We start from the raw sequence: 27,897 nt of genomic DNA, 5'->3' as shown, positions 1-27,897 counted from the left end.
GATTCCTGCTACCTCACCTACACAAGCCTTTGCTGGATGCTGGTTTGCCAAGGCACAGATCCCTTAAATAAGTGTTTTCTGATGCCCACCACCTGTGCTGTGCTATTTAAACCCATGGTGACACCTTCAGCAGCCACCTGCCATGAGCTGAACTGATCCCAGCACTGGCAAGGCCTCTCAAGGGTTAACTGAGGGTGGGAGATCAGTCATGCCTGCCACATGAACCTGGTACTAAATGCAGGCTGAATACCCCCACACAGAATGGGGCATCTGGAGCTGCAGGATGCATTAATACACATGAAAAAAATCATTTTCACTGACACTCTGTTTGTTCCAGCTCAGACACTCACAGGGGCTGTCTCATCACAAGCTCAGCCACAGGAAAGATCCCTCATGGCACACAGAAGCTGTCAGCTATCCTGGAAGACAAAAAACTGCATTGAAAAAGGATAATTCTGTGCAAAACCCAATCAGATCAAACTGGCCTCGCTTTAAAGCCGTGATTAAATTTATCTAACATTTAAAAGTTTATGAAATCCGTGGCCTACCCGAGGTTTGTTTGCAGAGCAATTCTTCATTTACAGTGTTAATCTTTAGCACCCTCTGCATCATAAGAGCAAATCAGAACAGACAATTACACAGAGTCAATAAAGAACAAGTCCTCTCCTCACCCCAGAGCAGTAAACACTGCCAGTGCTGAAGTCCTTACAGCTGAGGGCAGCCTGGAGTGTTGCTCAATGCTCCCCCTCAGAAGGACCTGGAATGCCTAAAAGCAAGTAGGAAAATATAAATTCTATGCAGGGATTTCTCCAAGGCACCCAGGATAGGAGAGGACTGCAAGCTTTTTTTTCATGGGAGCTTCCATATTCCTAAAAAAAAATAGAGAGATGCATCTAAAAAGATGGACATCTCTTCATCCAAAAAATACTGACAGAAAGAATCCTTAAACTATTTCGTTTTCTTCCCCCCTCTGGAAACAGTTAAAAAAAAAAGGTCTGGAAAACAGAAGTTGGCTTTAAATTCACTGATTTCTCTTGATTTCTAAATGAGAAAAATGCTGTGTATGCTTAAGTTATTCCTTTTATCTTCCTTCACTCTGGAGAATTGACCTCTGCTTTTGTTTTAAACAGAATGCCCTAGTTCTGGATGATCCCCATTGACATTGACATGTATGGAACCAGTCTCTGGGATAAATTCTACATCATTTGAATAGTTTTGTTCTGAAGCTAGAAGAAAACAACAACAACAAAAAAGGAACCTCTGGTATTTTTATGATACTTAAACTAAAATCCTTGAAAATAGCAGAGGAAGTGAGCAAGAGAATTATGTGGTTGGGTGCCTTCAAACACAACTCCTGTACAGTGGCTGACTTAAACAGAAAGCAGATTTAATAAAAAATAAAACCACTTTCTCTTTCCTATCATGCTATTTCAAAAACGTGTTTAACGCCTCTTCTTTCTGACAGTGCCCTCATGCCATGGTCAGGGGGGAACAAATGAAAGCAGAGATCCAATCATGTCTCGTGTCAGTGGAGTCCCCACAGAATCACCAGTGTGGCACCAGGACCCCCACTGAGAACTGGAAATTGTTGATTTTTAAGGTCTTTTCCAACTCAAACTGTGCCACTCACCCACAATTGCTACTGTCTAATAAAGAAGGTTACAGGCTGTGTGTGATAGAGATAAAAGTTCAATGTCAGGCAGGTACACAGGACTATCACACATTCAAGTTCCAGAACAATGTGTTCCTAAGGTCTGTAAAATCTTTAATAAAACTCTCCTTCCTCCTCAGAAACTTGATCCTTATTGACTTAGACTCTGACCATTTTCCTATAGCTCACACCAGCTAATTTTAAATTAGATTTTAAGGGCATTAATTTCCCCCCAGAATGAATATTTAAGTCATAATTTCATAATAAGAACTTGGTATAATTTCATGGCACAAACAAGGGCTGGCTGGATACCCAGGTCAGGTGAGGATACTCCTGAGTGCCCTGACTGGGTAAATGCCAACATTTGCTGTGCAGACCTTGTGCTGCTCTGACACAGTGGCTCCCGGGGCTGGACAGCACCTCCAACATGGTTTTACAGTCCACAGAGACACCCAGCTACCTGTGTCTGGGTAAAAATGAGATTTCTGCCTGAACTGAACTACAATGTGCAGCTTAAATGCATCTCAGGTCATTGCAGTGTAACAGCTCAGTGCAGGACAGCTCATCAAATTCAGCTGCATGTGCAGCTTCCCTGCCCTGCAAACAGCTCATTAATTAGAGATCACACAGCCCCGTCCTTATCTCAGTGCATGTGAGAGAAAACCAGACTGGCACCAGCCAGACAACTGGAAATGCCACAGAGAGGGGAAATAACTGCTACAGAAAAGCACAAGAGAACGTGGTGGGGTTCCTGAAGCCATTCCAGAGCTGGAGCCATTCCTGCTGCACCAATTCACAGCAGCCAAAGCCTCACCCTGTCCTGGAGGAAATTTCTGCCCTCTGTGCTTCACCTCAAAGAATATCAAATACAGGTTCTGTCCCCCACCTCTGCACACATGAACCTGTTGAGCTCATGACACACATGGCAGCAACCGGTGCTAATTCACATTTTCAAACAGATGTTGCCATGCTGGCACTTTTTTGTCCCAGGGCATCAATTGTCCTTCATGCTATGTTGCTTGTCTGGACTAAATGTGAGTATCCACAGTTTCTGGAAACTTGTGAAAAGCTGGAGCTTGTTGTCCAAACATCCTTAAAACTCCAGTTCTATGAATGCCCTCTCCTTGGCAGCTATTTTTTCTTACTAATTTTGCTCTTCTGCTCAGGGTTCATTGACATGATCTCGGGCTTGGAACTTGGGCTGGCCAGGGAAGGACAATCTATGGTGTGGGACAATGAAAAAAATTATCGCTGATTTATAGTAAACTAAATGTGAACCTAAACCCTTCCCCAAAAACTACTAAAACCTGAGCAAAACACAAGCAGAAATCTTGAACCACTGTCTTAACACCCAACACCAAACATCCTTTGGATATTGTGCTCCCTCCTTCCTGGTATTTCTTTCTGGGCATTTCTTTCACTTCCATTCTTGCTACTTCTTTATTTTGAGTCACAGTATTTCAATAACAATTTATAATAACAGCTAGAAGTAAAACTCAATTTTTCCACTCACCCAAAAATATCTCTGCAAGATACAATAAATAAAAGGGAACCTTTAACAATATTTTTACAAAGATTAAACAGTTCCTAAATCGTCATTCTAACTAATTTCCACTAGAATCAAACATTTTCTTTTAAAATACTTGTTTATTTTCTGCTATATTCAGAGTACCTTCAGATAATATTGAAGGACAATTTTGACACCCTTCCTCCTCTTCCCCCAGGTTTGCAAGATGTTAAACGTGAACACTGCAACCTTTGATTTTTCTACCTTCTCTATGAAACAGAAGACTTTTTTCATGGAAAACATTTTTCTTCCTTTGTGCCTCTTCAGAAGTACTATCAAATTTCTGTGAAAAGCAAATGAAATACAATGAAACCCAAATTCCAACAGAATTCATGCCAACACTGCAGTTAGTGTTAAACCTGGGCCCATTTTGTTTTGCTGTCTGTGGTTATTCTGGTGAAGGTGCAGCATTAATTCCAACGGCAAATATTCCAAACCTTTCACAGAAAACAATCCCTAACTACTCCTACAGAAAACAGCTTCACTCCGACAACTTGCAAAGAGAGCTAAATTCATAAAACTAATTTACTCACACTGTGTGTTAAAGTGTTGCTAGAAAAACTTAGGTTTAAACAAACTGCAGATGTCTTTCCATAGATTGAACTCCACAGCAAGAAATAACTTTAACCTCTTTATCTTTCCCAAATCTGTAGAAATGGCAACAAGGCCAGTCCCCTCATCCACAACATTGTACATGAACATATTTTATTTACTTTGTATAAACCTGTGTCAGTGTCTGAGATGTAAAGGGGTGAGTGAAGGAAATCAATTATTCACCTTTAGACCCCCCTCTATCTGGAGAACAGAACACACTTAGAGAAAGAGCTGCCAGGTTACAAAGACTCTGAGGTGCTGACCTGCAGGGCTGTGGAGCCTCACACCAGAGAGGCATCACCTCCCAACCCACCTCAGACTCAGAAAATCAATCTGAACCCAGCAAACTTGGGCTTGTAGAATTCTGTTTACTGTCAGTAAAAAACTATTAACTTTCATACAATGATTCCTGCAGATGCCAGGGAGAAAGAGTCAGGGCAAATAAAACAGATTTGTAACATTTTATTGAACAGCAGGAAATGTAGCTTTTGTTCATCATGCTGCTGGATGTAAGGTCAATTTGCACATGTGTAAATAAACTTTTCCATGTTTTCAAAGCTGCTGCTCTGAAAACAGCTCAGGCAGTGACAGCCACAGAACCATCCAGGGAAGATTGAGGTACAGAGCACAGGGCTGGGAGCAGCAGAGGGATCTGTGGCTGTAAATCCAGCTACAGCCACATGGTAAATTGTCAGTGGCTATTTTGTGCTGAGCCATCTGTTGCCTTGGCTACAGTGCCAGCAAGGATTTAAGGGTATCTGGATGTGTGTACAAGCTCCAGAAAACCCAAACTCTGCTGTTTGGCAAGAGCAGCCCTGAGCTGCATTACACGGGAGCCTTGCTGCTGGCCTGGGCACACATGTCAGGAATGAGCAGTGTTCAACACCCAGCTCCCTCTGACCTGTACAGCCAGAGCTTTCTGTCCCACATCCTGCAGTGTTTCCCTCAAATGTAATTCCTGCATCTGTATCACAAGTAACTTAGCAGAGCCCATGGGAGGTGTTGTTCTCCATCAGTGCCTTTCTTCAGAGTAGATGGTGCTCCAAAATAGAATTTTTGTGTGTAGATATAATTGTTTTCAGTTGAGAAGTAGTCTTGTAAAATTTGATCACAGATCTGTGGGTGAGGGTTTGAAATGTTGCTCCACAGGCTGCTTTCCATCTTCCAGAACTCTGGAAATGCGCTGAAAAAACACCAAAACATATTTCATATGTTAAAATTGATTCTGTGCTGGATTCAGTAGTAATTATTACACTTACTTATTGTGTCTTTAAGCTGTAGCCAGAGAAAAAATACATTGACCAAACCTTGCATATTTGGAATTAATTTCTCTATTCTGCAAAACTTTAAACATGTATTTAAACCCATCCACATGATTCCAAACATGTTATGAAGCACTTCACAAGTGGATTTTTATCTGCAGTTGGTCCATTTTCTGCCATGTAAGAGAGAATATTCAATCCTCTGTCATATTTAAATTTAAATATGAGTGGAGGAGATAGTGCTGAAAAGCTGCAGCTCCTGGGTCTGAAATGAGCAAGTGTGTGATAAATTGCATATAAGTGAAATGCTACAGACTTCATGTTAATAGGTTATTCTTGTTCCTACCAGAAAAAATGTGATTATGAGCACATTTAACTGAAGGCTTTCCTAAATGTTACTATGTGGTCCCTGAAGGCATAATCCTTTTTTTTTTTTTTAAGAAAATCCCAAAACACTGCAGAAAGTAATGAATATAAATTAAAGTCATTACCCAGGAAAAAAGAAACCAAAACAACAAGCCCTTTGCATTGAAAGATCAGAAAAGCTGGCATGTAAAATATTCCAGAATACTTTCATTGGTAGCTACCCACATCTGCATTAAATGTCACCCTCCCATTACCTTCAAAGTAGGAAAACCTTCACATTCTGTGTCTGAAAAGCTAATCTGGATATTATTTTCTCGTTTTTCTTTTTTCCCCCCTTTTTTTTATTAAAAAAAAAAATTCCTGTCAAACACTACGGTAAATGAAATAGTTTTAATTTTGTGGAAATTTCAGACATCAGTGAAACGCTCCTCACTTTAGAGGAAGGCAGCCGGCTTTAAACCAGTGACAGCTCCAGCAGAAGCCGATTTCCCCTTCGCACTCATCATCTCCCCGCAGCATCCCCGGGCGGTGCCCGCTCGGGGCCCGGCGCTCCCATCCCGGCCCGGTCCCGCCCGGAGCCGCCGCTCCCCTCCGGCCCTGCGGCTCCGCTCTCGGCGGGCAGCCCGCGCCCTCTGGCGGTGCGGGAGCGGAGCTGCACACGGGGGTGCAGCCCGGCATCCTTTCAGTCCTGCATCCCTCCATCCCTGCATCCCTCCATCCCTGCATCCTTCCATCCCTGCATCCCTCCATCCCTGCATCCCGCCATCCCTGCATCCCGCCATCCCTGCATCCCTCCATCCCTGCATCCCGCCATCCCTGCATCCCTCCATCCCTGCATCCCTCCATCCCTGCATCCTTCCATCCCTGCATCCTTCCATCCCTGCATCCCTCCATCCCTGCATCCCTGCAACCTTCCAGTCCTCCATCCCTGCATCCTCCATCCCTCCCATCCTTCCATCCCTCCATCCCTGCATCTCTCCATCCCTCCATCCTCCACCCCTGCATCCCTCCATCCCTGCAACCTTCCATCCTTCCGTCCTGCATCCCTCCATCCTTTCATCCCTGCGTCCTCCATCGCTGCATCCTTCCATTCTTCCAGTCTGGCATCCCTGCATCCTTCCAACCCTGCATCCCTCCATCCCTGCATCCTTCCCATTCCTCCATCCTTCCAGTTCTCCATCCCTGATTCCCTGCATCCTCCGTCATCCCTCCATCCTGCATCTCTGCATTCCTTCATCCTTCCACCCCTGCATCCTTCCTACACCTGCATCTCTCAGTCCTTCCAGCCCTCCATTCCTGCATCTCTGCATTCCTCTATCCCTGAATCCATCCCTGAATCCATCCCAGAATCCATCCATCCCTGAATCCATCCATCCATCCCTCCATCCATCCCTGAATCCATCCCAGCATCTCCCCCACTGGAAATGCTGCCCCAGCCAGCTTTGATTCCACCCCTCTCTCTGACAAAAGCAAAGAGTTTCCCTTATGAGCCCATTTGTCTCAAAAATACTTAATTTTCATAGCACAGAACTTAGGAACATGTAACCCTTCCCTTTCCCCCCCTTCCCCCAAACACACAGGACCTACCATTGTTTTAAGTAACTGGTTCACTTTCTTTCTTTTGAAGGTTTTCTTGTCACCATCTGAGGTGGAAGGGAACACTGGATGGCTCAGCCTGTGTGAGGCAATTGTTTCATCAGATGCCACAGTGCTGACAGACAGAGTTACTCCTTAGGATGAAAACAATATTGGTTACACAAAACAAAACCAAAAAAGGAGAGTCAGACTGTAAGACAAAGCAGAACTCAAAATTGTGAAGTACTGCAATGACTAGAAAAAATGGAGACATTTTCAATCCAACTATAACCCTAGAATAAAAAATTACATAATAGGGAAACAACAAACTTCATTACATTGAAACTGAACAGTGAAAAAAACCCAACCAATCTGGCCAAAGAATTAAAAATAGATAAACACATGCCAGAGAAGTGGGCCATGGCAGGCTGTTGTGTTGTGCTGAACATCTGTTTCAGGCATCTGGAAAGAGAGGGGCAGTGAGAGGAGTAGATGAAAAGCAGGCTAAGAAATGGGATGTCCTGTGGAGCAAGGGGGTAAAAGAGACGGAAACTGGGCCTGTTTTGTCTGTGTGCCCCAGCCTAGAGATGAGCTCCAACTTCAGTCTCATTTTCCCTTTTCTTTCACACATCTGTCTGGGGCCAGCTGTGTTATCTTGCTTCCCCTGCCTCCCTGGTGAGGCAATCTATGGGATTCCTCTCTGGCTTCAAAACCAGCAGTTGAAATCCTGTTATGGGGCAAGCTCTGGGGATATTCATCCCCCAGAGCACAGCACAGAGCATTTCTCCCATTTCTCACACTGCCCTTGGCTGTGAGCCTTGTTTGTGCTCCTGAGGCCCTACAGAGCAGGGAAGCTGAATAAACCTTGCCTCTTTCTAGGCAGCAGGAATGCTCACACTGTGCAAGGAAGTGAAACCAGAGCTCCAGGAGTAACAGAATTTGCATTATGGCACAAGGTTCTGTGGTGTTACCCAGCACTTGGAGCAGTACAGCCTCACATGCACAGAACACTCCTCCACTATAATCTTTGTCCCAGTAGATTTCACAAGGGTGGAGAGAGCTGTAGCCCTGCTAGGAGCAAACCCTTCATTGCTGTTTTCTTAACATCCTAATAAAATTCAGAATTCTCACCCTGGGGTAAGCACCTTACCTGCGATAGTAGGCATAGAACGACTGACAGTGCTCATCTGCTTGAGGACAGAAGTTTTCTGAGGTGCCACCACGTGTTCTGAGAGGTTGGTGTCACTCATGAACTCGTATTTCCTTGATAGCTGTTAAATAAAAAAGCCCCAGCGTTAATGAGGGACTGAGACTTTGGTTCATGTATCATATGAAGTACAATCTAAAAATATGTAACAATTTTGCAGATAATTTATAGTTAGATAAAAACTTCTCATTCTACATAGAAAAGAATGAGAAGAATTCTCAATTCTAAAGAATTGAGAATTCTAAAAAGTTACAGAAGTAATCTGTGACCTGAAATCTGAATTCCTACCCTATTTTTGGCATAATACCATCAAACAACTCTGGGTGTGATCTGCAAAGAAAAATGAAGTTTTGAAAACATTTCATTTTAATTCCTATTGCATTAACATGCCCAGCTTGGCTGCTGCAAAGCTTTGTCACTGAGTTTTTGAAGCAGAAGAAAATCCTCTAACTCAAGTCACAGTGGGATCCCACAGTTTGGTGTATGTGTTATCTAATTTCATCAAAAGCCAAAGGTGTTACTTGGTTTTCTATATCAGGGCTCCTCAAAGGATGACTGTGCTTTATCTCTCTTTTGCACAAGGACATGCAGTGTAAGACAGTCATAATCATCCATGAGTTTCTCTGTGCTTCCCCAAACAGCCTTGGCTTTCTACTCCATTCATTTTACCTTTGATGATTCCTTCAAACATTTTTGATCAAATTATTTATGCTCCCTCCATGTATTTCAACAATCTGTTACTGCCTGGCTTTTTAATTTAGATGGGGCCTGTGTATCTAGAGGACATACACTAAAATCAAATTCTCTTCAGGATTAAACCGCGTGTATAAAAAAGGCCCGGTGTAAGTGACATAAGTCACTGGAATGATCCAGCAGGGCAATAAAAGCCCTTGGATGATCTATGGAGTGCTTCCAAACTTCAGTCTGGCACCATTGAAGGAGCAGTGTTTGCAATCTTGCAGTTTCCTAACAGCTGCATGTTCCATAACAAGGTACAAAACGTCCAGGGCTCATCACTTCTGAATCAGCCCTGACTGCGAGGAGCTGCCGTGAAATGTCAGCACAGTCAATTGCCTCTCCACAGGAAAGCAGCTTAACCCTCCCCACACAGTGCTCCTTTTGCAGCTAACCAGAATCTGCCAGAGCCTCACAGCTCTGGTATCTGTCACCAGAAGCCAGGAAGGATGATCTGATTTTCTCACTGATTTGTTTTCTCTGCAGCATCGTGCATGTTTCATTCATGGCAGGGCAGATCATCTCTGCATCCTTCCCTTTATGACAGCTGCAGTTCTCTGGGATATATTTTCCTTTTTTAAGGAAAGGGGTAATGTCCTCTTTTTCATGGATTATAAAACGCTAAATCAGTGACATACACATTTCATGTCAGAGATGGAAATATCAGCTGCTGCCTTCTCATCAGCAAACACCACACTGCTTCTTTTTGTTCTTTTTTTGGACCTTCTCATCTTGACTTCAGGATGAGGATTATTTTGAGGAGCAGTCTCCTCTGCTTCTGCCTTTCCTTGCTTTGGTAGCACTGCTTCCAGATCAAAGCTGCAGGAGCAAAAGAAAGAAAAGTACAAGTTTCTTAGTGATATTTTAAAAGCTGCTGGTATTCTGATGTCATTTGCCCATGAAATATAAATGCAGGTCATTCTCTCCTACTTTCTAGGCAGCCTTGCAAACTGCTGGCAAAAAGTATCTGATGTGCTTCAGCAGCTGGCAACTGGAGATACAAATAAGATGCCTTCAGGCAGTGTGACACCATCTTAAAATGTAGTGAAGAACGTAAAATATTAAAATGAGCTCAAATCCCTCTTTATAGATTTGTGCATCAGCTTAACTAAACAGAGCAGAGCTCACATGGCAAGTTGATGTGCGGTGATGGTGGTGCTGAAAGTGAGGCAGGCTCTTCTGGATGTACGAGGACCAAAGTGGAGCACAGTACTGCAGTCTGTTGCCATGTCTTAAATGCATTTTCCTATTTATTTCACCATAATAAAAGTGGACAAGACTGCACACATCCAGAGATTAACCCCCCCTTCCATCTTCTTTCTTCGTCTAATTTTTACAGTTTAAAAATTGGGCTACTTCTCATTAAAAAAAACCAAACCAAACCAAACCATGAAATTGGTGCTGGCTTTACTCCCTTCTCAACCTTTGGAGCATGGGACTGAACTTATGTTACAACATAAAAATTGATAAACCAAGAAGTGTGGTCACTCTGTTGACCTAGAAACAAATTAGCATCCTAAGAACCAAAACCAGTTGCAGGATGCCTTGTCTGGCTGTGTCAGAGGTGTCCTGGTGTGCTGCAGCACACAAATGATGTTTGTCTGCTCCACCCTTCTGGAGGGCAGCAGGAGCAGCCTCAGGAATCTCAAAGAAGAACAAGGCCTGACTTAAAAACCAACCCTTCCATGTTAGGGTCATACACCACTGGACTTTTTCAAAGTGAACTGCTCAGAAAGGGAGATCAGATGTTTAAAAAATAATCAAACACTGCTCAACAGGTTCAGTTTTATGTGCATCTTGTTTGGGAGGAAGTTTTGTGTGCCTGAAAGATAATTTATAAAGTGAACTAAACAATTTGTGGATGAAAAAGCTATACCTATAATTGTTCTCTCAAATTTAAAAGTCTCTTTGTTTTCCATTAGGCAAAGCATTTTACATTACTATAGACTTTACTAAAACTAGACTTTAGATTTTACTAAAATCTTCCACCTCCTTTTCAAGTTTGTAAAATGTAAATACAAAAGGAACAACCTTTACAAACAAAATATCCTGATTAAGTTAAAACCTGTTTTAAAAGAAACTTGTAAAAAACCACAGATCTTGGTAAGTGTTTGGAAAGTAATTTAATTCTAAAAATATTTATTTTCTGAAAATGAAATACCAGTTGGTTTTTTTTTAATGAGAGTTGAACACATTTTGTCTATTAAGTTTGAAACACTGTAGTTTTCAGCATAGAGGGAATGATAGCTACAATTTCAAACAATGTTGGTGTAGTCTAAAAAGGCTGCTGGTGATTTTCATTGCGTTTATAAAATCTTACTGTTTCATCTCATAAAACTGATTAAAATCCAGGACTGAAAAAGAGGAATTCTTTATAACCAAGTGTATTTGTAACCAACCTTTCTGAGGCAGGTTTCCTGGGAGTGCTGCAGTCGGAGCTGATGGAGCGCATGGAGATGAAGGATAACTGGCGGTAGGATTTCAGCATCGACCTCGGCCGCCCCACCCTCTTCTCATCAAACTCTGGCTACAGCAGGGAACAGAAACACATCCTGTCCAACTCCTGGCTCTTAATTCACCCTCCTAACACAGGGCTTCAACGCTGTGCAGGTGTTTAACACCTGGCATTAAAGAAGTTGTCTGCTCCCATTAATTACTGTGATTTGTCCTGGGTCTGGATGAGTCCTTACTCTTCAACCCTCCCAAACTCTATTCACAAAGTACATTCTCTGCAAAATTATAAATAATTATAAATAGGCTGGGGTTTTTAACCCAAACCTGCCCAAAACCATCCTAAACACAATTCACAAAGTCTGTTCTCTGCAAAATTTTAGATAGGTTGGGTTTTTTAAGTGCTAGAGGGTTCAAGCAAGAGGCAAGATTTCTGATTGTGGATTACAGCCTTTGGTTTTGCAATTATTATTGCAACAATATTATTACAACAATACATGATCATAGAATTATAATTATATAATAATGTATTATTATAATAATATCATTACACTATAATATATTAGATGTAAATATATATTAGAATATTATTATTGCATTATAATATACAATGTATTATATATTATTGCATTATAGTATATTATATATTATATACTATATTATACATTAAATAATATATTATGCATAATATATAGTAAAATATTATAATATATATAATTCATAATTATAATATCACACAATTTCAAGTAAATTATTGCAATTACAGCCTCTATTATTGCAAAATAAAAGCCATATTCAGATAGATATATAGAATTTTCATCATACAGGTATATAATACAGCACATATCCAAAATTTAAATTAGAAACTTGCTACTTTTCCCCTTATAACATTCTATTATAAAATCACCAATGCTGAAAGCAAAAATATAAAATAATTTCCAAAGCAACTGGCATTCAATCACAAAAACCAGGCAATGTCATTCTTGCTACCCTGCACAACTCAGATAGAATATTTTATTCAAGAATTATCTGGGGAGTTTGTGTTCAGAAGTTATCCTTCAATTGCCAGATATTTCAGTTTGTTCTCAACTAATATTTATAGTATTATACACATGACAGGTTTTACTTCACAACACAGCTGGAAGTGGCTGGCACAGGGAGACATCAATTGCAGATCAAAGCCCTAAACCACTAAGAAAAATTACAAAGAGAACAAACATAAGAACTTGCTTTTACTTCCTCAATAAGGCTGAAAAGATTTGCAATTTTAAGTCGTAATGAAATATACAAAAAATCTTCCAGAGTGAGGAATATCTACTGTGTCAGAGAATTGAATCAGCTCTTGGATGACACAACTCAGATCTTACTATTTTTATATCACAAGAAAATCCATAAGCAAAACAAAATAGCATGTTTCTGTTTAGAAGAAGATGTGTGTTAAATAAAGAGAAATTGGGTAGAGGTTAAAAGGAGAGTAATACCAGTTCTCTGGCTCCATATTGTTTTTCCACTTTAACTTTTAAATGCATGAAACATTCCTCCATCCGGTCATGGAAAGGACGAAGATTATCAGAAACTCTTCTTCCGTGAATTTTAATTCCAGCCCCAAGGAAAGGTATCTTAGGAGGAACAAAAGAAGAAAAAAGGTGAGACTTTTCATTTGTGTCCAACAACCTCTCTGGCTCTGTTTAAATTATCTGGGAAATCAACTGCAAATCTCTTCCTGTGACTGGCAGGTGGATTTGCCCATTGATGTCAGCTTGGAGCAGCAGATACAAGATGGAAAAGGCTCATGGAAAATGGGTTTTCCCAGTAAATTTCTGAAAAATATTGGTTGCTTCACAGAAACTGTTTTCTCTCTTCTATATATTTAATGTTACTAGATTTGTGCAAAATACTTTTAGCTCCCCTTCTACCACTAACTTGTTCTAACTGCTTTACTTCAGCTTTTAACTCTTTTGCATTAATATCTGGGATTTTTTTGCAAAATCCACTTAGATTCCACACTTCCTTTTTGTGTTCTGACTCAGTAAATACTGTGAACATTGATCCACCTGTCACATTGATCATATTTTATGGAAGTGAGATTCCAAAATAACTTTTAACATTGTGGTGTTAAAGCCCATCTGTTACTGACAGATCTGTTTGTCCTCCTTAGAGGGATTTGCAGGGCAAGGTAGAAATTTCCCTTATTTCCTAATGCCAGATGACACTGTGGTCAGCCAACCCCACTGAGCTCATGGAGAGATTCTGATGGCCAGAAAACAATCACACACAAAGCTGTAGTGGGCAATGACACGGGAGAAACTGTAAAGGTACAACTCAAATAGTAACCAAACTGGGATGAATCAAAATGAAACAGGAAGAAACTTCAAAAACATCAAGAAAATAGTATAAACTATTCCACTGAAACTATTTGGAAGATTCATTTCAAGGCTGGGAGAGGAATGAACAGTAAATTTGTGCTGTTTCTCATCTATGAAAGAGAGACAGAATCATGGAATCATTGAATAGTTTGGGTTGGAAGGGACCTTTAAAGGTCATCCAGTCCAACCTCTTGCCATAGACAGGGACAATTCCATCAGTTGCTCAGAGCCAACCTGACCTTGGACGTTTCTAGTGAGTACAAAAAATGAGATGTGGAACATGAGGAGAAACACCTTGAGCCATTCATTTCTGATCGTAAAATCCCAGATGAACTCCCACTATTTCTCACCATCCCTCTATCTATGGATAGAAATTGTTTCTCTTTTGGACTGTTTAATGGAAATAGAATAGATAACTTCTGAGGTCATGTTTTTTTCTGCTTCATTATCATTATCAGGTCAACAGAAAGAGCCATTTTCCCTTGAATCTCAGCAAAATAATGGTTTTTTCTGCTACCACCTTCCATAGGCATTTTCCTCCTTGAGGACAAAAGGGTTCTTCAGGCTGGTTGTCTTATTTTACATACACAGTATATAAAATAATAAATAGTAAAGCCAAATAACGTCAGTGCTGCCAGTATAGGGAGAATATTCAGTTCCCCTCTGGAGATACAGATAAGAATGTTTGCTTATAGTCTTCCATGCTGTTTACCATACAGAAGAAAGACAGCAGAAATCCTGAAGGGCCACTGAGCATGAAAATAAATCCTGAGAGCAGCAAATACTTCATTAATGTTTCTAGTGGACAAAAAACCCAAACCAACCCCCACAAAAAACCCCAAATACTCTAGGAAAGAGTTATTTCCCAAGAGAGTTTCTGACATTTGCCAAGCCCAGAAATTCATGAAATCATTATGACTTTGTCATGCTCTCAGTTTTCTCTTCAGGAATACAACCCAAGCTGGAAATCCCATCCCTTTTAATTATAAATGTGGCCTGCTATATGTGGCATTTGATAAACCATTCCAGATGATGTGTTGTACAAAATACCTTTCAAGGGTTAAAAAGAAGTGGAAATGACACAATCAGCTCAATGCTGTGTTCTCCTGCTAGGCAGGAATGGAACAAAGGAATCCTGGTGAAGCCTTAGTGGTGGCTGTCAGTGAGAAATTACCTGCCAAGCAATCAGATCTTTGAGTCTGTTCAGCTTCTCTGTATCCTCTGGATGGTGTTTGATATATTCTTCTGTAAAGAAAGCCTTAGGAAAAAAAAAATAAATACAGTCCATCATTTTGACATGTAAAGAAATCAAGCATTAATCCACAAAGCCCAGCTGGTGATCATAATATTGGTCATCAAAGAGGAGAGGCACATGCATGGTCCTCAGCCAGATGCTGCTGGTGATAATTCCTCCCTCTATCAGCTGGGAACTGAGGTGCACTTTTTAAAAATATGTATTTGGTATTTATCCAGCACTTCTGACTTTGAGACCCTTATTATGAAACCAAATTATTATTTATTTTATTAAGTTTACAGTGAAACTAAAAAGGCACAGGTTTGGAGTATCATGCTTTACATCAACTGATAAGCTCAGTTATTCTGGTTTGACTTCAAAGACAGAGGTGACCAGGAAAAGAGGATATGAGGATCCCCTAACTGATGGAATGATGGCTTTCCTGTTCCCCATCCCCACTGCACTGCCACTTTAACAAGGATGTAGGAGGATTATGAAATGGTGCACCTGAAAATGTTCTTTGCAGTGACTCCAAAGCTCCTACCTTCTCATATTTAGCAAAGCCACCCATAACAGCTGGATCAACAATTCCGTTCAGAAGCATGGAAAGTGGATTAATAGGGAGGTTCTCATCACTCTGGTACTGGTTAATCATCATCAAAATCTTTTCATTTGTTGTGGACATGGTCTCAATAGCATTCTCTAAAGGACTAATTGTGCACTGCAAAGAAACAAAAGAGTTCAAAGGTTCATAAAGATATAAACAGGTCATTTTGGTTTTATAAAACTCATACACATGAACAACAGTTTTGCAATTCAGCAAACCCACACAGACCTGTTCAATTCTGAATCTATAAATCAGGCATAAGATATTTTGATCCTGTATTGAGCAGTAGAAAGATTAAATGTAAATAATAATGGTTTTGAATGTATAAAAAGAGGGAACTGTGGCCTTGTTGATAATTTTGCAGACTGGTTTGCACATGAGGGTTGAATAGCTGCAATTTGGACAGACCCTGAGCACTTCAATACTCACGTGGGAGATGGAGACCACCTCAAACCAGCGCAGGATTCCTGGGAGTTTGTAGGCTGTGACAAAGGAGGTCCTCTCAATCCACATAGACTATTAAAAGACATAGCAGGAGAAAATGATATTTCAGGATTGAAACTTTCATCTTTTCTGACTTCTGAGATATCAAAGGGAAATAGAGGTAGATGGAAAACATATGCATATTTTTTGAATAAAAAGACACTGCAAACTGAATCTAGCACAGTGATTGAGCAAATAGTTTTCCTGATTTCAGATTAGGTCATCTTCAGGCACAAAGCCTGCGCAAAGCAGGGGAAAAAAAAAATTACCTTTGAATCTTTTAGTCTGTGTCCCTATTTTTGCCATTACAGATGAAAGAACTGTCATTAAATGACCTGCTCACGCCTCTACCCAGATTATATTTCCTCCCTCCACATTCAGAAGGTATTTCTGCAATTAAAAGCAGTAATAGCCCTATAACAACTTGCCAGAATTCTGACCTTTTTTTGTTCCTCTCATTTTTCTTTTCTGAACAAGACTGGCTGTTGGTATTTGGAATAGTTTGGAATAGCCACCGTTTCATTTACCCTGCTGCTCCTTATTTCTGAATCAACTCATGCAGGAATACCATAATAGATGCAATGAAAACACTCCAGTTGTCCCAGTTTCCACCTCTTTGAATGAAACATGCACCTTATCTATTGTCCTCAGCAACGAAAACATCAACAATTTAGCTCTTCTAAAACCATTTCAGGGTATTTTCATAAATGGGCCCAAAACTGTCTAGTTTGCAAAGGAAGCTAAGGAGCTGCTGAGTATTGACAGCACATTCTGGGATGTCAGAGTAGAGTTTGTGTCTGAGGTGCTGATTTAACTGCAGGTAGGAAGCTCTTACGTGAAAGTGGTGACTCTGCTAATCAGCACACACATTACAGGAATTGTACATTTTGGGAAGAAATGGCTTTTCCCAGCAGTATGCCAAGAGCACAGCTTTAGCCATAAGGCTTGGATAGGATGCTTTTCAAAACAAACCATAAAATACCAGATACCTCTAAAATAAAAATACAGACACCACATTTTTATTCTTAACACTAAAAAGTAATTTATGGTGGTGTAGATTTCTTAGAATATTTGAAGAGTGAAGGCCATTCCTCAGCATTCCACCACCAGGCATGGGAGTAAAAATGACATAGGCAGTTCTCTCATGAAGTGAGATTTCACAGGACCCATGAAAGCAGACAGCACTCACCTCCTCACATTCCAGCCTGGCAGCTGATGGAAATGTTGCAAACTACAAGCAGCAAAGCATTTGATATTTATTTACATGTCACCTTGTTTCCTAATGAAAATCTGTACCAGAAAATGTTCCTGCTTAACACAAACACGTTGAACATGTTAACTGCACAATGTTTACCTGCAACTGGAACAGTGATGCATAATTAAGTACACAGGGGTAGTGCTGAAACAGAGAACTCTTGCATTTGGGTTTTTTGAACCAGATCTTCAAGTTAAGGTGTATATAATGAGTAATCTGAGCCTAAGAAAGGAGCTAGGATCAAAATTCAGTTACCAGAACTACATCCATCACCTTGTAGTTAATTTACTTACAGCAAATTCATTTTCAGGGTCAACAGATCCTCTTCTGACTGGTCTTGAATAGTGGAACCTCTGCACGTTGTTTGACTTATAAAAGCTGAAAGATTTAAAAATTACTATTGTAAAATACCAGAAATTAATGGATCTTTTTATCACAGAGAAATATTTCATTTTGAGTAGTTGAGTTTTTAATTAAAAGTAAATTTACTGCTCAGAAAAAAAGGACTTCACTGGAAACTCAGAAGGCAACTACTTTATCTATAAATCAGAGTCAAGACACAGTATTTTATATGTATTAAGCTTCAGCTTGTTACTGGGTGTATTTCCCAGGTATAAAAATTCCAGAACTTCCAGATTAATGTTCAAATCTACAGGAGGACTAGAAGAGATTTTTCCTCTCCTTTCTTTCTGTGGCACATGCCCTGCTTGCCACTTTATCCTGGTTTATGAAAGGAGTCTCTTTCATTCCAAAGAACTGACTGAGCAGAGCAGGTATTTTCACCTGTAGTGGAACATGGCACATGAAAAAGCAATTTAATCTTGTCCAACAATCCTGCTCTCAATGCTGAACAACATTCAACAAATTAAACTACTCAAGCCATTAATAACAATTTTGTGAGATAGATAATAGAATGTATATAAGTGCTTCTAGAGGGGTACACCAATGTAAAGAATCCTTTGCAAATTCGTGTAAAATTCATGTTATATTCATGTTATTCATATTAAATTCTGTTCTATTCAGCTAATGTTTCATTCTCCATCATTGTGAGCACATCTTTCCACTAAACTTGCAACCACTTGGCTTTTAGTACTGGCACTGCAGATTTTTTTGCTGCTGCTAAATATTTTGCTTTCCAGAGAAAAATCTCTACTTTGTGTTTTTAGTATTCCTTTTAAAGATTATTTAAATTTAAACCCTTGTTAAGTAAAAGCTAATTTTGCAGAAAAAAACCCAAACTCAGAGATCTCTTCCAGTAAAACTGAACCATGTTTTGAAAGCCCAGAAAAACAAATAGAGCAATCCCAATCATCTGAGTTAAACAAACCATGGTATGTTGGTTCATAGGAAACTATGATTCCTGATCCAAACTGCTAAGATTTTCTTCATCACAAAAGAAATGTAACTGGAAAATACTGCCACACTGAGTCAGATCCCTTTATGCAGTTCCAGCTGAAAGGAATATATTGAAGCTCTTTGATAGAATAAATTCATTGTCAACACCTCATGTAACGAACAATTAAATGCCCAATAAAGTAAACTCATAAAAGGAAATCTTTGAGCCCAGATGTAATCAGCAGTTTGGTTGAATTCTGCAGCTGAGACAAACCATTACAAAATCTCCCTTATGAGCAGAGATTGTACTTTACAAGGAACACTTTGCTACATAAACTGAAGCAGTTTGAAGTGTGGCTGGCTCTACACCTAAATCTGGTCCAACAAGACCACATTTACAATCTGCCTTTCAGTTACTGATTTTAAAATGAATCAGTAGTTGAAATTAGTTTAAATGAGTTGAAGCTGAAATTAGAGCCACAATTTTTTGTGGCTTTTTGGGCTGGGTTGTTTTTTGGTCTTTTTTTATTTTAAAATCCTGTCACACCAGACCTGTGCTTGGATCTGCTTTATTTACTTTGGTGTATGTGGGGAGGTGATTCTTATTTTTCCACTCTGAGTCAGTTGCTACTTCAGTAAAGATTCCATAGAGAAAGCTGCAGACCAAGGGCACACCTGGTTTGGAAGCAGCTCTTGGCCAGTCTGTTCACAAAACACTTTGCTCAGTTAATTTCCTTTATTCCTTTACAAAACCCATATTCCATTGCACCAGCAGAAACCATTTTGCCCCTCTGTATTCTGCATGGACCAGACAAGATATAACAAGAGTCTTTCATTCAAGAGCCTTCATTCAACCACTCTCACACTGCCAGTCACCTCCAAAAGCCCCCTCCCCACCCCTTGTCTGAGAAGCTGTGTTGAAATCTCAACAACTTCAACCCAAAGCACAGATTCCACCTCCCTGCCCTGCATCCAGGAGTTATTTCTTCAGTGGTGCATGGGCACAAGCTCTCCCATGGAGTTCCTGGGGAACATCCAGGACAGGTTGGAAGGAGCTCTGAGTAGTGTCCCTCACAAACTGTTCTCTGATTCTAGGAGCACATAAGTCAGTAAGTTAATACAACAAAAACTCCAAGATTCATTGGAAAATGACTGACTTCACAAAATAATGGTTGACAATTTAAGAATATGGACTGAATTTCATTATACTGTCTACTACAGAAATTCACTTACTTTATGATTTGATCAGGCACTGCCTTATTTTTGAATCTAGGCTGCTCCTCCAGGACTGGCTGTACTGTAAAACATTGGATGTCTGAAAGTGTGAAAGTTAAGGGCATGTTATTAACTATTAGAATGAAATACTGTAGGCTGCAGGAGAAATAAAAAAAAATAGTAATAAAGACATTATCTGATGAAAAATCTGAAGTGTTCAGGGTTTCATTTCTGGAGTTTCCTTGGCCAAAAAAGGAAAAATCTGCCAGTAGTAACCAGTGAATACATATTAATTCTAAACTGCATATTTTTATTATTTCCTGAGCTTGAATATCTGCAGCTGAATTTATCACACTGACTCATTCATTAAATTTTTAAGCTCAGGCAACTTACAAAAATAACATCAACCATATCTGATGTTAACAGTTTCACTGTGTAGCTTTAGGCATGCATAAAGTCATGATGGTTAACATTTTATTTTGAAATCTGTAACTGAATAGTCCTTTTACTTGAGATTTCGTTTTTCTATAGAAGTGCTGTTTTGAAAATCTGAATACTGTATTTGTAAGTAAATATATCACATCCTTACATATTTCAGTATGTTTGAAACTCATGCGCTCTGGTTAGATCCTTTTGCATAAGTGCAGAAGTAGTTCCTATCTCCTGCTCCTTGCAAATAGATGAGCAAATTCTACCTTAAGGACTGAAACATGTGTTCTCCAAAAAAAAAAAAAAAATAATTAGTTAAGAGACAAGATAGACTTGGGAGAGCCTGGCTTTCAAGCTTAATGTGCTATTTTAGACAAGGCTGTAATACTCCCACTTCAGTCCCAACAGTGTGAAAAGAAAGTATTCCCTTTTTCCTCCAGAAAGTTCCATCAGAACAGACTCAAGAGAGTATGTGGAGTGTTACAACATTACCTTGAAAATTAATAAAGGAAAATCAGCATACAATGAGGTGATCTCATATCTGCTCAGTCAGTAATGACTCAAATCAGAAGAAAAAGATAATCAGAGTTATTCTAATCAAGAAAAATTGAGGCCATTCTAGAAGCTGGTTAACAAGGTTTGTAATTTAATTTTCCTAAGAAAATTTCTGAGGGACCTGGGACATGTTTATGTTGCCAAGAAATGGAGGTGATACTGAAGTGTGGTGCCACTCAGAGCAGTGCTCAAAGAAGACATGAATTAAACATCAGGACATAACAGCTATGAATGTGAGGCAACAGAAAATTTGCTGCTTTAAACTGGGTCTCTTCTAGTATGTGACACTGGTTTTGCCATTTGAAGAAAATAAAGCTAAACCATGTATGAGCTACAATGAATTTTCTTCCCTGAAGGGCTGTCAAGCCCTAGCACAGGCTGCCCAGGGAAAGGGTTGAGTCACCATCCCTGGAGGGGTTTAGAAGACATGTAGATGGGGCACTTGGGAACATGGGTGAACAAGGTTTATGGTTGGACTCAACCTTAAAGGTTTTTTCCAGCCTAAATGTTTCTATGACGAATGAAAGAGACAGACTCCTCAGAACTGCCAGAAAAACAGGAGCTCTCTTAGGAGCAAACCAGAAAAGACATGGAGGACGTGCAGGCAAAACTGCAAACTGAGCTGCCATGTTGGTAATCTTTCAACCTCTTCAGGAAATTATTGTTTCACACGGTGTCCTGGACTGCCTAGCAAATTGTATTCTATTTACCATCTGTGTGGCAGTTGTTTTCTGTTCAGTGGGCAGATTTCTTTATCTCTTCCACAATATTTCTCCCTCTGTGGACCCATCTGCTGATAACAGCTATTGAATGTCACTGCATGGCTGATAAGAACTACAGCATCCCATGGGGAGATGTGAGCCCAGAGGGAGGAGCCAAGCATTCCTGCCTGGATACAATCTGGAGATTCTGGAACACCAGCCAAGCATTCCTGCCTGGATACAATCTGGAGATTCTGGAACACCAGCACGGCTTCCCCACTGGATTCCCCAGAGGAACAGCAGCTGCCTCTTCTCCCACTGGATCTTCAGAGGAAGAATCCATCCTTCTCTACAGATCACCCTTGCTCCAGCAGAACCAGCCCTGACACTGCAGGAGGGCTGAGCCACAATTCCAATGGGACTGCTGCCAACAGCCTGACCCACAGGGTGTCAGGTTGGGTTCTGACTCTGGCAGTGTTGTTCTAGTGTACTGCATTGTTTATTTTTTTTTATTTTCTTCCCTAATAAAGAACTGTTATTTCCTGCTCCCATTTTTTTTTTGCTGGAAAGCCCCTTAATTTAAAATTTATAGCAATTTGGAAGTGGGGGTGTTTACATTTTCCATTTCAGGGAATGCTCCTGCCTTCCTTAGCAGGCACTTGTCTTTCCAAACCAAGACACACAGACAAACTCATGCTAACAACAAGGTTCCCACCCTTCCTTCCCTCTCAATCTCCCCCACGTGCAAGGATACATTGACCAGGAGAGTTCCTGACATCCTCTCCAGGTGCTGCAGTGGTGTTCATCTTCTCAGCACTGGGGAACTGGCTCATCAGCTGGGCCTGGAAATCCTCTCTCCTCTCGTACTCCTTGCCACGGTAGATGAACACTTTGTTCTGCAGGAATGAGGAGGGAGTCACTGCCTGGCCAGGGTGGGGCTGAGGCAGAAGCTGCAGTTTCATGGTAATCCACACAAAGGCACAGCAGTGGCCAAGCTTTGGAATGGGGGTTTCTGTTTTCTGAATATCAACCAGTTCTACAGCCAAACACCATTTTGACCAGGGGCTGGAAAGCAGCGCTGACTCTCCGGAGACTCTGGACTCAAAGATTTATTATTCAGAAACAGTAACAGTGGTTTAACCCCAGCCTATCATTTCACTGCTTTCCCAAAGTTTTCAAGGATATTCACCAGCCTATCATTTCACTGTTTTCCCAAAGTTTTCAAGGATATTCACCAGCCTATCATTTCACTGTTTTCCCAAAGTTTTCAAGGCAGCTTTGGCCTTTAAACTTGGGTAGCAGGGCCTCTCATTGCTTTCCAAATGTGAAGAAAGCTTCCCTATTAATTGTTGTATGTAAGAGAGGCTTTTAGTAGTAAGAAACTACTAAATTATTTCAATATCAAATATTTAGGTTGTTTTTACAGTCTGAACTCATGCACTACTGTGGTTAAAACAATGACCTTTTAAAAAACAATCCAGTTTTGCACCACTCCCCAAGTTCATCAGGTTTCTTTGAAAAACCAGATCCTTTTGAGCCTGGATTTCCCTCATGGTAGTCAAAACAAAGGGAAAGTAAAGAAAAGAGTGTAAATTTGGCATATTTGAATAAAAGCAGTTCAGACTTACCAAAATTGTCCTAAAGTAGGGGGTTTTTTTGCCATTCAGGATAAAAACTTAGAGCAGTACAAGACAGTTGGTGTTGAACACTTCAGTTTAAAGCATATTAGAGGTCATAAAAGGAATCTGGACATTAATAATGAGGAAAACAGGAAAACAAAACAGATGAAAAAGTAGATTTAATCAAGTTTACCCTTAGGAATGTTGGGAATCCTTGGCCATAATATCCAACAGCAAAATAATCTGGTTTAGGCCTCAGAATTTTCATGATGTTTTCATAGAACTTTGCTTGCTGGATCTGAAAGCAAAACCAACTGTAATTACTTGTGTTTGGGGGTTTTATCCATGCATTTTTAACCTCTACTACACATGCAAGAGCCAGCAGCTGATGAGCTACGGCAATAATCAATTTTCACACAGGAGGCTGCAGGGGGACATTAAACACTGTTTACATTTATATGCAAATATAATACACAGCAAATTGGGTATGGTTTCAGCTTTAATATTTGACCTCAGAATTGGCTTACCCTTAACTTAGGAGAAAAGCAACCACCAAAGCGATCCCTGGCTACTGATAGCATCACTGAAATAAGACATTTGGAAAAGCTCCCTGCCTCAAATGTTTCCTGAGGTGTGGGATCAACTCCAGTTTTTACTCTAGGCTCATTTTAAGGGCACACACCATGTAAAGGGCTTAGAACAAGTTCTTCCATAAAGTACCAAGTGTCATTTAGGTGTTATGTCTGTGAGAACACAGCACTGCAACTTAAATTGGCAAAAATGTCTTTTAAATCATGATAAAAACAGAGCAAAAGAAGCTTTCTTTATACACAGCACCATTCAAGAACATCATCTTTTGATTCCCACCATTTTTTTTTGAGGAAGATTCAGGGATATCTATTGAATGAGCCCTAAACAATTGAAATACTGGGAGTAGAAAAAAAGGTTTGGGGGGGTGGGATCCTTTTTGGATTCATTCAATTTTCATGAAAACAAGTAACTGAATATTTTATTTTCCTTTAAAATTCTCCTTCTATCCTTTGGACCTAGTTCTAATTCCTTGAGCTGTAATACTTCCAGTCTTGATTAGGACACAATTATTCAGGCTTGTTAAAATCCAAGCTGCTAAAATTGAAAGAAAAATTTAGGGGGAAAAGTTCATCCAGGTGTTCTTTCTACCCTAGGGCAGTACAGAGGCTTCAAAATGTGGCCTTTAAATTTCCCTAGGTGAGAACATGTTTATTTCATCTACAGACATTTCAGAATACCTCAATAAACAGATGTTCATGCAACTTTAACCAGCAGTTACTTATGAACCTTTACCACTGGATTGCTACAGTGAAACAGAAACTCTTCAACAAATGAATTAGAAATCCATTTTAGACCACAAGCTCATAGGCAGCTCTGTTGTTTGATAGCTGAAAAGCACTAATTTCTGTGACTGCAATAATTTGAAGATCTGTATATAATCTTACCAAGTTTTGACTTAGAAGTTCATAGTCAAAAACCTCCTTTTCATATTGCTCTGCAAGTTCCTTGCATAAAGATATGGCTTCTTCCCACATCTGCAATGCAACCACACATTCAAAAAGTAAATCCTGTACCAACAAACAAGTTTTCAACACATCAGAGTTTAACTGCACTTTTATTGATTATGCTGTCTTTAAAGTGCACTCATTTATTAACTGCACATTTAGAGTGGAAGACTCAGGGCAATCATAAACTTAAGGAAAGCAGATTAATGTTAAAAAATAAAAGTGTTTTATGATTCATTACAGGAAGGAATAAGTAAACCTACTTTATTATTAGAGTAACATTTTAAAAAAATCATCTAACCTTTCAGATACATTAAAGAAAAAAAAAAAGAGTAAATCACTGAGGTGATAACATTCAGAATATACCCCAAGCACAGAGCAGTTTATGGGGGGACTGACACCTGCCTGTCCTTAAAACCACACACCATTTAACAGAATGTCCTGCAGCATCCATAATCACAGGGAGCCTTGTCTAGGACAGCTAAATAACTACAGGTGTTAAATTTCCACCTGCCCAGGGTAGCAGCTTTTCTGTCCACACAACTTTACAGCTGCCTGTGACAGTGCCTGACACTGAAACACCCAGACTGCTTTTCTCATCTGCTGTGGACACTTCACAGAAGTGATCTCAAAGCAGGAACAAACTCCCTCTCATGGGGATATTTCTCAAATTGTGTCTCCTCTTTGCTCAGAAGAGAAGAGACAAAGGGGGCCCTGAGCAGAGCTCTCTGCTGCTGCTGAGAGGACACAGCCAGTGACACATCAGGCCATTGTCACCTGCTGCCAGGGGCTCCTTGGCCAGGTACCCCTGGCCTGGGCTGAGCTGGGTGCTGAGTGCTGCAGATCAGGAATTGGAGGGTTTAATTCTCCTGGGACAGGGGGTGGGCATTGCTGCAGGGCAGCTCCTGCAGATGCCAACAGGAAACCTGGGAGGTTGAGGCTGAAATGTTCTCCCTTGTGAATTATAGGAAGGGCTTCTTTTGCAGAAACAGAAATGAATTGCCTTCCCCTTCCTACCTTTGGCTGCAGCTGAACAAGACATAATGACTTAAAGGTCCTATTGGGTGATAGGATTAATTATCTGGCACTGCAGAGTTTCTTCCTGCTTTCTAGTGCCTTGCTTTATTTCCAAAATTCTTAGCTCTAAAGCCATTATACTGACAGGTAATTTTATTAACATCTTTTTTGTCTTAAATTGAACTAAACTGCAGTACTCAGAATCAATCTACTACATTTTAAATTTAGGATACAATTCTCTGTCCTCTCTGAAACAAATATGTCTATTTTGAACCACCTAGATTTTCTTGAGATAAGGGCTGAGTGGTTTAGAAATGGAATCTGTGTAGTCCATGCTCTTTTCTTTGTAAGGGGAAGTAGATTCAACATTTTTTATTGTATTTTGTTGGTGCCTGACAGAGATGCTTGTAACAATGTGCTGAGACATTAGCCCTTTCTCTGTGAATGAGGTCAAGGAAAGAACATTTTCCTATGGAACAGATATCTCTGGGAATAAGCCTCCAGGACACAATTTTTACTTGACCCACATTTCAAAGAAGCTTTTCCTCACAAATATTTTATACACATTAAACACAACTGTTCAGAGTAGCACAGCAGAGAGATTTGGAGGGGAAGAACTCTCCAGACTTACCTTTCCTTTGTCAAAGTATTCTATGATCTTTTCATACAGATTCTCTTTCAGGTGTCTGTAGGTCTGGGAGCACTGGAACTCTGTTGACATGACTTGGGGTGCACACTGCTCATCCGACCACTGAGAAGGAGAACACAGCAAAAAGAATTATCAAGTTCAGTGTTTCACATCAAAGGCTCCCCTCCCACGAGGTCCCCTGGGCTCTTCCAAGTGTTTTCTTCCCAAGTCTTTTTTACCCATCCACAGACAAACTGGGGAAGGCACAGGGATTGCATTCACTGCCTCTTCAGGTAAGTGCTGTATTTTATGTGATAACCAGCACTAGACCAAACGTTTAAAAATATTTTAAAATGTTATACCTGCCCATCCTTGCCCTACTTACAAATTTTATATAAAAATCTACATAAGGAAATTAGTTCTTTTTTTTCCCTAATGGTATCATCCTGATTGACTTGATTTAGATTTTTTTGCATGAAGATATTTCATATACTGTTCTTTGTCCATACCAATACAGACAATATATCTTGTATTTGCACAATCACAAAAAAATCAAAATTAAGTTTAAGCAAAATAGCACAAATTTATGAAGTTCTGCACTAAAGTGAATGCCATAAGAAATATCAGATTTTTGCTGAGGAACACTTAAATTTGGAATGCCCCCTTGTAATGGAAATTGATCTTATTGACAATTTTAATTGATACTGTTCATTACATTGGTAATGAACAATAGTAATAGTGAAACATAATTAATTACCAGCTACAAAAGAAAGCTAACATAACTTGTTTATGTAATCCATATTATTTAAAATTAAAATGTGTGTCCTCTTGTGATAGCTGGAACTGTGTTTAATTTTCATAACTGTTATGTTTAGAGTAGTAAGAAATTACCAAAATGAAAGCCATATTTGTACACAATGTTCTTACTGTAAAGGAAAACTATTTTTTCTGCCATATTTAGTTTCAGCAATATATGGCTTTTAATCACCTACTGAAAATATAATTTCAACAATTAATGTTAATTTTCTGCAAACTACTGCAGAATTTCTAACTAGAAACTTGAGTACCCCGGTGGAAAATAACTCAGAGATTAAGATATTCACTTTAGAATATCAAATTGAATACTGCAAAAGCTTAATTATATATTGAGTTTAGAAAATCTAACCTTCAGGAGCCACGTATGGAGTAGAAGGGTGTATGCTGCTTCTGTGTAATTCTCACAATCTAAATGAAGATCTCGCAATTTGTACAAATACCTGATAGAGGAGAGAGCAAGGATTAGACTGGAGACTGCCATGAGTGGAATACTGAGTGTCAGAACGTTCCAGATAACAGAAACTCCATGGATGTCACACTGTGACTCCCCAAAGACTCTTCAAGGACACTGATGGGGCTGAAGCTCTGTTCACTCTCTGCTGTGATCGTTCTGTGTGCTGAACCTCTGTGCAGGAAAGGAGGAGAAGGAGCTGTCCTCTCCTGGGAGCTGTGCCCAGCTCCTCCTCAGGGAGGA

At 40.0% G+C, this 27,897-nt stretch overlaps 1 protein-coding gene across 1 annotated transcript in view; it reads right to left on the bottom strand.

The window, feature by feature from the left end:
• Nucleotides 1-4,193: 4,193 nt before the first annotated feature.
• Nucleotides 4,194-27,897, bottom strand: part of DOCK2 (dedicator of cytokinesis 2) — a 160,775-nt gene continuing 137,071 nt past the window's right edge. Inside the window, exons 37-52 of the mRNA XM_074552037.1 lie at nucleotides 27,553-27,643; nucleotides 26,391-26,510; nucleotides 24,683-24,772; nucleotides 23,401-23,505; nucleotides 22,343-22,484; nucleotides 19,922-20,003; nucleotides 17,647-17,731; nucleotides 16,045-16,131; nucleotides 15,553-15,729; nucleotides 14,949-15,032; nucleotides 12,890-13,027; nucleotides 11,357-11,484; nucleotides 9,596-9,776; nucleotides 8,166-8,286; nucleotides 7,028-7,170; nucleotides 4,194-4,995 (exon numbers count right to left, since the gene is read on the bottom strand). Coding sequence (XP_074408138.1) covers nucleotides 4,921-4,995; nucleotides 7,028-7,170; nucleotides 8,166-8,286; nucleotides 9,596-9,776; nucleotides 11,357-11,484; nucleotides 12,890-13,027; nucleotides 14,949-15,032; nucleotides 15,553-15,729; nucleotides 16,045-16,131; nucleotides 17,647-17,731; nucleotides 19,922-20,003; nucleotides 22,343-22,484; nucleotides 23,401-23,505; nucleotides 24,683-24,772; nucleotides 26,391-26,510; nucleotides 27,553-27,643 — 1,849 coding nt within the window. The 3' untranslated portion in view covers nucleotides 4,194-4,920. The remainder of the gene's footprint in view (nucleotides 4,996-7,027; nucleotides 7,171-8,165; nucleotides 8,287-9,595; nucleotides 9,777-11,356; nucleotides 11,485-12,889; nucleotides 13,028-14,948; nucleotides 15,033-15,552; nucleotides 15,730-16,044; nucleotides 16,132-17,646; nucleotides 17,732-19,921; nucleotides 20,004-22,342; nucleotides 22,485-23,400; nucleotides 23,506-24,682; nucleotides 24,773-26,390; nucleotides 26,511-27,552; nucleotides 27,644-27,897) is intronic.

This window comes from Zonotrichia albicollis, chromosome 15 (assembly GCF_047830755.1).
Source record: "Zonotrichia albicollis isolate bZonAlb1 chromosome 15, bZonAlb1.hap1, whole genome shotgun sequence".
In the NCBI taxonomy this organism is placed as follows: Eukaryota; Metazoa; Chordata; class Aves; order Passeriformes; family Passerellidae; genus Zonotrichia; species Zonotrichia albicollis.
This window is presented reverse-complemented; position numbering and strand designations above follow the sequence as displayed.